We start from the raw sequence: 12314 nt of genomic DNA on the forward strand, positions 1-12314 counted from the left end.
CCTGAGTGAGACAAGACAAAAGAGATTCTGCTCAGTCACTATCCTCTTCCTACACCCTGGCATGTTGGGATAAAGAAAAAGCTTGATTTGGTCTTTCAGAGATGAAAAATCTTCTGCTTATAGAAAATAGCAAAAGCTCAGAAAATAACCTAATATAAAACTCAAAAGGTAAAGAATCAGCCTGCAATGCAGAAGACTGTGTCCGATCCCTGGGTCAGGAAGATCCCCTGCAGAAGGAAATGGCAGCTCATTCCAGTATTCTTGCCTGGGAAATACCATGGACAGAGGAACCTGGAGGCCACAGTTTGTGGGGTCACAAAGAGCCAGACACGACTGAGCAACTAACACACAAAACTCAAAAAATCACTCAGCACCCACAGCCTTGATATATGTATCGACTAAATACTTTGCTCTGTCACCTTTGAATATATTAACAAACAACAGAAGGCTCCATGATCTTGTGAATATGGTAATGTGAATGCCACGATGATATTCACACATATCTTTGTAGCATTCTGAACACATAACTCTTCCTGAGGACCAACTCTTCAGGCCCCACAGGATGGGAAGAAAAGCACTTTTTCAGAGAAGGCCGAGTCATGAACAATAAGGAGAACCCATGCCTCCAGCCCCCTGGAGGAGTTAGGTTTGCCCTGGCACACAGAGCTTTACACAAAAGACAGACACATGCAAATAGTAGAGCTTTTTAGAGTCAAATAAATAAATACACTTGAAAAAAATGACATAGATTTATAAACCTGGCCTATGACAATGGGATTCAGGTTACTAGGAACTAGTTCTATCTTTACATTTTCAGTGATCAGCACATATAGGGGGCAGTCTAGATAGTGAATTTGATTCAAGACACAGGATAAAGTCAGCTTTCTCCTATTGGTGTTAGAAGTTGATTGTCCAATTTGGCTGTTCAGTGGGGGCTCAAGACAATGGAAACTCTTGAGGGTTGTGGGAGGCGGGGCGGTGCTTTCTTTCAGATCACCTGATGTTAATACTATCAATGCATTAATCATCCTAATGAATAGTTACAGTTGGTCTTAGACCTCACTCTCCGAGAAGGCTGAGGGCGTCTCCCTCAGACGTGGTGATTCAGCGAGCAGATGACAAGAGGGCCTGTGTTGGTCCCTTCGTTTGGGAGACAAGGGGAGAAGATGGGCCTGAGAGCCTCTTGGAAAGAGGCTGGAGGGAAGCTGTAGATGAGGGACTCGTCTGTCACATTGTAGAACGCTATATGTCCGGACTCATAGTCTAAGAAGATGCCAACCTTATGCACTGGCTCTCTGACGTGTTGGCCTTTCAAAGGTGATGAGACCCAAAGACTATAATCATCGCCAATCTTTAAGCCTATAAGTGAGAAGAGGTCCCCAGGAGGCTTGGGGAGATTCCCCTTCCTGCTCACTGAGTCCTTACAGATGCCCACCTCCCACTCCGTCTTGTTGCCTACTTCCACCTCCCAGTAGTGTCTCCCGCAGGTGAAGACCTGAGTGCCCAGCACCGTGGCAGACTGGTCAAATCTTTCAGGGTTGTCAGGCAACTGCTGTCGGATTCCTCCATGTTTCACACTTTTCAGATCCTCAGACAAGACTAGGTAGGCATTGGCTGTGGCTGGATCTAGGGTTATATCCGCTGCAAAAGGAGAAAAGAATGAATCCCCATTTGCATTCTAGAAAACTCTCTTACGTATGTGGAATTTAAATTAAGGTCTTAGTATCTAGTCCTTTTTTTTTTTTTTTGACTGAGCCACTCAGCATGCAGGATCTTAGTTCCCCTACCAGGGACAGAACCCATAACCCCTGCAATAGAAGCATGGAGTCTTAACCACTGGATCACAAGGGAAGCCCCTAGTCCTATTGTTTAAAATTTAATTTAGGTGACGGTGGTGGGGATTTTTGTCCTGATTGGAACAGTGTCTCTGAGACCCTTCTTTTACTGTATCACAAAACATAGAGAGTGGATCTCTAAAAGGAAACCAATAAATCATGTGGAGAATGATACTAGATCTCTGATAATGGAGTGGAAGTGGTTCTGTTTAAAAGACACTTGTAGAACTAAGAGCTGTTTATCCACACAGGTCATATATTTTGTCATTTGTATTTGTTTTAGCCAGGGTTGGTTATGGTTCTTGAGTTTGAGTGGGAGAAAAAGTTATCGGTTACTTAACTACTTGGTGCCAGGCATTTTCTGTACATTATCTCATTTAATCATGGCAAATATTATTATCTTCTTTCCATTTTTATAAAAGAAAAAAATACTGAGGTTCGTAGAGGTTAGGAAACTGGGCCAAGATTACAAAGTTGCCGAGTGTTTGAATAGCAATTCCTAATCCGCATTTTTCATTATCTCAAGCTTAAATGTATTAATAACTTCCTATGAGTTAGGGCTCCCCAGATGGCGCTAGTGGTAAAGAATCTGCCTGCTCATGTAGGAGACACAAGAGTCACAGGTTGGATCTCTGGATCTGGAAGATTCGCCTGGAGTAGGCAATGGCAACCCACTTCAGTATTCTTGCCTGAGGAATCCCATGGACAGAGGAGCCTGGTGGGCTACAGTCCATGGGGTCACAAAGAGTCGGACCTGACTGAGCACAGATATAGTGCAACTGCCAATGATCATTCGATGAAACTCGTTTTGAACCCCGTGAGAGACCACCTCTCCCAGCCTCCTGGGAGTAACTATCATTGATTATCCAGACAAGATCAGGCACCCCCATCATATCATTTTATACTTTTCTTTGTAGATCAAATCCCAATCATCACTATCTGTTTGATTAACATCAGTCTCCTCAATCTCACTGTAAGATCTACAAAAGCAGAAGTAAGTGTGTCTCATTCATCATTGTAAATATGTGCATGCGTGCTGCATGTGTGCTAAGTCGCATCAGTTGTGTCTGACTCTGTGCAACCCTATGTACCGTAGCCTGCCAGGCTCCTCTATCCATGGGATTCTCCAGGCAAGAATACTGGACTGGGTTGCCATGCCCTCCTCCAGCGGATCTTCCTGACCCAGGGATCAAACCCGTGCCTCTTATGTCTCTCTTATGCATTGGCATGTGGGTTCTTTACCACTTTGCACCACAGAACCTAAGAGCACAGTCCCTACTATAGCACATAGTAGGCACTTCTCAAATATCTGTTGAGTCCAGCATCCATTAGGCCTTTCTCTGAAGGTCAGATTGTCAACAAGATAAAAGGTGAAACCTAGTGCTCACCTCTCTAAGTCTTAGCCAGTGTAAATATTTGGAGCATTCTAAAAGGATAGTTCTTTGAATGTTCCCTCACTGAGATTTAAGAGTTTAGATCAGCTTTTATCCTCACAAGAACAGAGGGAGCAACGCAGAACCCCCTGAGGAGGTCTGTGTGTGTGCATGTACAAGGCGATGGGATGGACAAAACAGGACCATGCAAACAGAGGAAGGAGCAGGACTCAGACAGAAAACAAAGTCAGATCAAACATCAGTCAAGTCTCAGTGCTTCTGCCCATTCCAGCAGAGATGGTCTGTGCCCACCCTGCACCCATCAACTCTGAAAGCCCCTAGAGGGTTGACAAATCATGCTGACTTACTGCTGAATTTTCTTAGCATCTCCCTCATTCCTGTGATGTGGCACAGAGTCAGTTCCGTGCTGATGGCCTCCGGACACTGAAGCAAGAGGGGCTCGCTCCTACAGGAGGGCAGAGACGGTCACTTGGTCTCCTCCGCACAGACCGCATGACCTGCTCCAACGTGAGAATCCAGCCCTTTCTACCCCAACAGCATGGACACTTTCATCCCCTCTCTGAAAACCTATTGTATCAGCACCATCACCCCACTCCTTACACGACTGAACACAGAAGAAAAACCTACCTTTCCAGTATTCCTCTCACATCCTAAGGGTATAAAAGAAAGAAAGTTAGTTTTCTGCACTCTGAGCACTAGCAAAGACAGTCCATTTTGAATACAGTCCTTTGCAGATTTCATAGAGTCCCCTTCCCATGGCTCAAGAATACTTTGAATGGGAGATCGTGTGGCAGAAAAAAGTCTCGAACTTCTTCTAGGATGAGTGCTTGTGAATGTGAAATGTTTCTCACAATAACTAAAGATCTCTTTTTCTCATACCATCCTTTGTCAACAGAACTTGGCTGAGAAAGGAGTTAAACTATTGGCCTTATTATCTAATGATGTCTCTGGGAGGTAGAAATAAGCAAAGGGAAGTAGCTTTGTGAGAGGTGAAACTAAGCCTGTGTATGGTTAGACTGGGTTATTGTACGTGCTAAGTCTCACTTCAGTCGTGTCCGACTCTTAGCGACCCCATGGACTGTAGCCCACCAGGCTCCTCTGTCCATGGGATTCTCCAGGCAAGAATACTGGAGTGGGTTGCTGTGCTGTCCTCCAGGGGATCTTCCTGACCCAGGGATGGAACCCAGGTCTCTTAGGTCTTCTGCATTGGCAGGCAGGTTTTTTTACCAGCAGTGCCACCTAGAAAGCCTGAACTGGCTTATTGGGAAGGCAATAAATTAAATAGCAGCATTCTGGGGAGCTAGTCTAGGAAAGTGATTTGAAGCCGGAAACAGGAAACTGGAACACAGCTTATGTTTAGAAAGGTCCCAAAGAACTCAATAGTACCCTAGAAAGTTAGTAGAGGAAAGATGGTGAGGAATGTGGACTCAGTACACAAATACATGGGTTCTATCACCTACTAGCTATTTGACAGGCAAATTATCTGAACTACTAAATAACTGCCACTATTACCTGGATGAAAGTCGAGTTTTGGGGAGAATGGATACATGTATATGGATGGCTGAGTCCCTTTGCTGTTCACCTGAAACTATCATAACATTGTTAATGGGCTATACTCCAATATGAAATAAAAAGTTAAAAGAAAACAAAATAACTGCCTCCATTAACCCGTTTTAGGGCTTCCCTGGTGGCTCAGAGGTTAAAGCGTCTGCCTCCAATGTGGGAGACCCGAGTTTGAACCCTGGGTTGGGAAGATCCCCTGGAGAAGGAAACGGTAACCCACTCCAGTATTCTTGCCTGGAGAATCCCATGGACGGAGAAGCCTGGTGGGCTACAGTCCATGGGGTCACAAAGAGTCGGACACGACTGAGCAACTTCACTTCACTTCAACCCATTTTATCACTACCAATCACCTATAGTAAATATCATAATAGTTAAATATCATAATAGTTAAATAATAGTTATATCATAATAGTTAAATATCATAATAGTTAAATAATAGTATTTAACCTCATCGGGTCTTTTTGAAGATGTAATTTAAAGTGCCCAGTACACAATGTTCATTAAATATAAAATATTTGGCAAAGCTGAGATTGCAATAAGGCAGGTACACAAAAAAATTGGAGTCATAATTTGACTTGTTTGGATGGACATTCCTCTTTTCTTTTTTTACCTTTTCCTCTTCAAAATTTTATTTACACTATACAGAGAACAGTCATTCTTTAAGAAAGTTTTCTTGGGGGGCCAGAACTTAATTTTTCAAGTAAATAAAGAAAACTTTATTCTGTGCAACTTGAAATATGATAGATGACATAAGGGTTTTTTTCTTCATTCGTTTCTCCAATGTTCTTACCTCGAAAGACTCTATAATCGAGTTCTGACACGTGGACTCTATCTGTTCCATCATTTTGCTCAGGCTTCGCATCTGCTGGGTCAGCCTGATCTCATTGTCCCGCAGTTTCTTCAGGTTCTCTCGTTCCTCCATTTCCAGCAGCTGCAGCTGCAGCTGCTCCTCCTCCTTCAGGAACTGGTGCATTTTTGCATATTCTGACAGGACAACCTGCTTACAGGTCTTTGTCTCTTCCTGACGTCACACCAGCATGCACACACGCGCGCACACACACACACACACACACACACACGGACAATAAAGTTAGTCACAGAATCACTTAAGTAGATTTTTAACTCTTACAAAGTCCTAGAGTTTCACTGTGACAATTCTTGAAACCTGACACATACATTCTGTTGACTAGCTAGGTGGATAGTTTGATATTTTAGGAGCTGTGTGTTGTAGCTTAGAGTAGTAAAAAAAAAAAAAATCAAAAATTCTACTCCTAGGAGATTGTCATTCTAGTGGAAGCAACAAAAAATAAACAAGCAAATTATGATAGGTGGTGATGAGTACTATTATTTTTTAAAAGTAAAGCAAAATAAAGTTAGGACAAAAATTAAGGTGGGGGAAGCGTGCATTAATTTATTCAACATTTAGTCAATGAAAGTAGACAATGGATCACATACTAGGAATAGAAATGAACATCACCAATGCTCCCATGTAAGAAGTCAGAGGTTATTGAGATAATCAAAAACATGCTTTTAAAAAATCTAATTAGACATTTAGTTCTGCTTTTTGCTATACAGCTTAAATTCTAGTCTGCAGCTAACCTCGAGCTCTTGTTCAGGTGTACCAATCCACACCGTATTTTGCTTCAATTTTCCTTCCTCTTTGTTTCTTTTTTATCTGCCCTTTTTCCCCTAAATCATTTGAGATATTCTTTTTTTCAATCAGTTTCCATTCTATATGATATATCTATAACATATATTTCACAATTATAATCAGAGCAGAAATATAGGTAGCCACCATGTGGTATAGGTACAAAGAAGGGAAAAATAAGCCAGCCAGGCGATGGGAGAATTGAGCTGAGTCTTCAGATGGACAAACAGAGGTAGGCAGCCCAGAGCAAGGATACTCCACACTGCAGCACTGGAGATGGTAAGTTCTGTCATTTTCTTCTCATGCTCCATGAAGCATCCCTCTAGGCCCCCTTGTAGAATCACATACAAAATGGAAAAGTAAAACAGATACTGACCTTACACAATATCACTCTCTCCTTCTCATGGTTTAATATAACCTCTGTTTCCTTTCTCTTTTTACACAAAATGTCTAGTATTTCCTGGAGTTTCTCCTGCAATAGAAACAAACTCTTTGTGGTAAATGAGCAGAGCACCAGGTCATGAAGGGGTCTTGAGGACCACTAACAAGATGACTGAGACTTTAGATCAAAAGGGGAAAAAGGATCCATGCCCAGATTTGTGATATGGTGCCTGGAGATTAACACCCATGACTGTCACCCATAGAAAATATTATGGCAGCTGGGGCTTCCTTGGTGGTTCAGACAGTAAAGAATCTGCCTGCAAGGTGGGAGATCCGGGTTTGATCCTTGGGTCAGGAAGATCCCCTGGAGAAGGGCATGGCAACCCACTCCGGTATTCTTGCCTGGAGAATCCCATGGACAGAGGAACCTGGTGGGCAAAGAGTCGGACGTAACTGAGCAACTAACATCACCTTATGCGATAGAATCTGATTTGTGTTCTGAAATTCATATCGAGCCTCCCATCTTACTTTGTGATGTTCCTCAGCCTCACTGGAGAGATTCATTCTGTTTACTCCGTGGCCTTGGGTTAAGAAGTTGTGGCCCCCCGGCTCCTCGTCAGACAACATCCTGGTGGCAGCCAGCATCCTCTCGTAGCTGCCCTGGTTGCCCTCACTCTGCAGGACCTGGGATCTGAGCTGCTTGCCGATGCCAGCCAGCCTCCCCAGACGCTCATTGGGCTGGAAATGCGGGATCTCCAAGGTCCTCCAGCACTCAGGACATGACAAGGGGGTGTTATGTTCCTCCCAGCTTCTCAGGAGACACACTAGACAAAAGCTGTGCCCACACTCAGTGGTCACTGGGCTGGTGAAATAGTCCAAGCAGATGAAACAGGTCAGCTCCTCCCTGAGATTCTCCATCAGATCTGCTGTAGACATTTTCTCAAAGAAGGACATCTCAGCAAGTCTCTATTCTGGGATTTGAAAATGCTCCCCCAGAGTCTATTGTTTCGAGTAACAAGTGGGTAATCATTTGCTATGTTGTTATTACACAAAATTCTTACTCCTCTCTGTGACTAATTTCACCCATTGACACAAAGCCAATTATGACTTAATTTGGAACTCCTGTGTGCTGGGTTCATCATCAACCCCAAACTTTTAAGGAATGTCATGCAAGCCACATGCTGGATTCTGAAGATACTTGCTGCTAAGAGTTGTCATTTCAAGAGTTGATTACTATGTATAAATAGTACCATCAAACCACTGAGACACATTGGTTTTAGGCTGGAGGGTTGGGTATGCTATGCTAAGTCACTTTAGTCGTGTCCGACTCTGTGTGACCCCATAGACGGCAGCCACCAGGCTCCCCCGTCCCTGGGATTCTCCAGGCAAGAACTCTGGAGTGGGTTGCCATTTCCTTCTCCAATGCATGAAAGTGAAAAGTGAAAGCGAAGTCGCTCAGTCATGTCCAACTCCTAGCGACCCCATGGACTGCAGCCCACCAGGCTCCTCCATCCATGGGACTCTCCAGGCAAGAGTACTGGAGTGGGGTGCCATTGCCTTCTCCGGAGGGTTGGGTAATTTGGTATAAACCAGTACAGAGATTTAAATTATAACGATCTCTGATAATATCGGAATTGGAGTCTCAGCCAGACCTTCCCACTAATGGAATCTAGTTGAGACGCTGAAGGAAGAAAACTATAGTATACATTCCTCTCTCTTTACGGCCTTTTCTTTCTTTGCCCAAAGCCTACAAGCTTTTCGCTCCTTTATCAGGTACTGTGTCCTTTGATTTAATTTTATTCATTCCCCCAACTGAGACTAATGCCACTGAAGCATTCCCTGACTTTTGATGTACAATGGATTACTAGAGTTACATGTATTGCTCTGCCCTACAGACTATGATACTCACCTCTCTGCCACCACAGAAAGCACCAAGAACATCTTTGTTGTTGGAAGTTGCCACGGGGAGCCATGACACTGTGGAGTGGATGGAAAGAAATTGTATTTCAGGATAAACATAATTTTGCCCATTTCTTTTCACCCTTTGAAAATTTTTAAACTAGACCTTCTTAAACCTCATCACTTCTTACTGGACAGAAATTAAGTATGTAGATGTTATTTTTATACTGATGAAAAAACTAAATGTTCGATTTGCAGACTGTGTACAACCACCTCTGAAATTAGTGCTGAATCCTATACATTTGCTGTCATATGTTCAGAAGAATCGAGTCTTGTCATGGCACGTCCTCCACTCCCTGCATACCAGGAAGTGGAATCTTAAAAGCTCTTCCTCAGAGTCTAACCAGCTCTATACCCCCATCATGTTCATCATACTTTATTTCTATTTTTCTCTTCTCACTCTCCAACTTGGCAACCTTTCATGGTTCTCCATACTCATGTTATCCTAATAATTTCTTTCTGACATTCATGCTCCCAACTGATTCTTCTTTCCCAATCATCTCCAACAAGATGTTAAATGTTTCCTTATCCTGAACTTTTGTCAAAAGACGTTTTCAAGCCTGAAATGATTCTGCCTCCGCCTTCCATCCTCCTAGTCAAAACTCATTTTTCTAAAGTCATTAATGTTTTAATCATATGTCATATGGGAATGACTGGAGTGAGAATTTATGCTAGCAAAAAGAAGCACCAGAGCAAAGAGTTATACCAAAGTTTGGAGTCATGAAATCTCTAGTGTTCAGATTTCTTATAGGCTAGAAATTAGGGGCACAGCTTCAAAATATTGTTAGAAATTAGTTTTGAGTAAGGGTCTTGCAAACACACACATACATGAGATAAAAACTACACTGCCATGAATTGCCATCTCTGGGAAAAGGATTTATGTTACCATGTACAGTTGATGTGTTAATTTCCCACACAAACTCAGAGTCTTTCACACTGACCAGAATTATTAGAATAAGCCCTTCATCACAGAGCCCGTATTCCAGTTTGGAATGAGGGGACTCTCGTGTTCTGAGTCGACTCACACTGATCTGTTTCATCCCACTTCCCTCTTCCAAATAAACCCCTTCCATAACTCAACACAATAACCATATCTTATTCATCACTGACTAAAAGAACCTTTTGCTCATAGCAAGGACTCAGTTTCCCTGTAAATAAGTTTCAGATGAATAGGTAGGGGAACCATATTGTTGTAGAATCACAATCTTCTGTCTAACTGGAAGCCAAGAGGTCATACAGTCCAACCACCTTCTAAAGATTATGAAGAAATGGAGACTAATAAATTGTGTTAGTTCCCTGAATACTTAGTGTAGGAGTCAAGCCTGGGCTAGGAAGCTGGGTCTCCCTCCTGCCTGTCATTCTTTTCTGTCTACACTATGCTGCAACTTGCTTATTGTCTTCTTTTAAAAAATAATTTCTATTTATTTTGGCCACGCCTTGTAGCACATAGAATATTAGTTCCCAGTCCAGTGATTGAACCCAAGCTACCTGCATTGGCAATGCTGGGTCTTAACCACTGGACTGCTAGGGAAGTCCCACTTACTTACTGGCTCAAGTGTCTTTCAGAAGGAAATTAGAGAGCTCTCATTATGGTGTGATCCTGTGATAAGCATCTGCAATCAATGGCTACACACTCACTATTGGGAAAGCAGACTTCTTTACCTTCTGTCTGAACACCTTGATTAGATTTAATTCAAGATGAAGTTTATAGAGTGGGCCAGCCTTCCCAAAACCCATTATACCAACCCTCCGAGCCCTGTACAGCCAGACAGGATTTCTGAGATTAACAACTCAAACAGCTGCTTCTCTGGCCTGTCTCCTCCTGCAGAGGTATCCAAGAGGTAATTCAAGAGGTCCACAGTCACAACTATCACCCACTTGCAGCTAGGTGTGAAACACACAGAAAAAAGGAACTCAAAGACACAGGGAGGGCTAAGAGTTCCCAGGTGGTCCAGTGGTTAGGACTCCACGCTGACACTGCCAACGTTGAAGATTCAGCCCCTGATCCCAGAAGATCTTGTAAGGCATGTAAAAAGAGCCTAAAAAAAAAAAAAAAGTGGTAGAATTTAAATTTCTTGACTGCTTTGGCATTTTTGTAGAAGAAATATTTCCTTCTTGATGAAAAACCAGGGAAAACTTCATTTGACCTGGACCTTTAAACTAACGGCTTAGGCACATTTCAAATAAAGGAATAAGCTACTATTTAGAAGTGAGAAAGCTGTGGGGATATTTGAAGAATAAAATACATGATCTGACAGTGGGTCAAGGTATTATCATAACAAAAAATATAGATTGTAACATTCTCTTTATCTAAGACATATTAAAAGACCCTGTTCGGCTTGTAAATATTCGCCTTTGTTATTCTTTCTAGGTAGCCTGTTGTTTCTACCCACTACACCTGGAGGGCAGATCAGAGGGGAGGGAGCTAGTGCTAAAAATTCACACTCCGTTCAAAGTTGTAACCCAGCAGCTCCTGCTGAGTTACCAAGGTCGGAGGCTGAGAGTTGCCCTCCAGAGCTCTGACAATTTATATGTCTTATGTGAGAATTTAGGCTGAGGTGTTTTGTTTGTTTTTCTGGAGAATAAACCCTTTATTTGTTCATCCCTTTACGTTAAGAAAAGTCAACTGTTGAAAATGTACTTGTTCCGGGCTTCGTGCTGAATGCTTTATGTACTTTATCTTCTAAAGAGATAAAAAGGGAAGCCAAGGAAAAGAAGAAAAACATCTGAGTTAGGAAGCCTGAGCAGGAAAATTTTTAAAAAGCAGTTTGAACAAATAGTGAAAAATAAGGATAAAAAGACATAGTCTAAATTTAGGTTGGACTATTAAGAAAAAGGAGTTATAGTTTAACTTCCCTCTCCATTTTATTTGTTTTTTCGGTTCCAATCTTTTTTTTTTTAATTATTCTTTAAAATTCATTTTTCATTGGAGGATAATTGCTTTACAATGATGTGTCTGTTTCTGCTGTATAACGACATGAATCAGCCATAAGTACACATATATATCCCCTCTCTTTCCCCTTTTTTAATGGGGAGGATGGGATTTGAGATTATTACAGATAAATAATTTTGAGTACCATGCAAACAGGATTTAATATTGGTAAAGGATAATGCTAGATTGAAAAAAGAGAATGCAAAAGTAACTAGTTTTTTTTTAATTTATTTATTTTTAATTGAAGGATAATTGCTTTAACAGTATTGTGTTGGTTTCTGCCGAACAGCAACATGAATCAGCCATAGGTATACATATGTCCACTCCCTCCTGAACGTCCCTTCCACCTCCCTCCCCAAGGTCGCTAGTTTTGTGTCTTGCTTTTATCATGTGACACTCTTTAGGAGATGCCTATCACTTAATCCTCCAGGAATTATTAAACATCTTTATGTTCCAGGTGTACTATACCCAGTAAATTAGAAAAACAATTATCTCACATAGACATGTATTTTATAGGTAAGGAAACAGATGCTTTTGTGTGTATATGTTGCTTCCTCATCTTTTTAATGGGAAGGTCTGCTTTTCTCAAGGAATTATTAACG

At 42.0% G+C, this 12314-nt stretch overlaps 1 protein-coding gene across 1 annotated transcript; it reads right to left on the reverse strand.

The window, feature by feature from the left end:
- Positions 1-1090: 1090 nt before the first annotated feature.
- TRIML1 (tripartite motif family like 1) lies at positions 1091-7775 on the reverse strand. The gene is made up of 6 exons (XM_005893371.2): positions 7350-7775; positions 6817-6912; positions 5583-5813; positions 3857-3879; positions 3577-3674; positions 1091-1641 (listed from the first exon to the last, which is right to left on the reverse strand). The coding sequence occupies exons 1-6, from the start codon at positions 7773-7775 to the stop codon at positions 1091-1093; spliced, it is 1425 nt and encodes a 474-aa protein (XP_005893433.2).
- Between the last annotated feature and the right edge of the window lie 4539 nt (positions 7776-12314).

This window comes from Bos mutus, chromosome 27 (genome assembly GCF_027580195.1).
Source record: "Bos mutus isolate GX-2022 chromosome 27, NWIPB_WYAK_1.1, whole genome shotgun sequence".
Classification (NCBI taxonomy): Eukaryota; Metazoa; Chordata; class Mammalia; order Artiodactyla; family Bovidae; genus Bos; species Bos mutus.

Coding starts and splice junctions, on each gene's coding strand:
- TRIML1 (XM_005893371.2), bottom strand. CDS start 7,775: ATGTCCTTCTTTGAGAAAATGTCTACAGCAGATCTGATGGAGAATCTC. Junction 3,880..5,582: donor CGATTATAGAGTCTTTCGAG/GTAAGAACATTG, acceptor TTATACCCTTAG/GATGTGAGAGGAATACTGGA. Junction 3,675..3,856: donor GTGAGAGGAATACTGGAAAG/GTAGGTTTTTCT, acceptor GCCCTCCTGTAG/GAGCGAGCCCCTCTTGCTTC.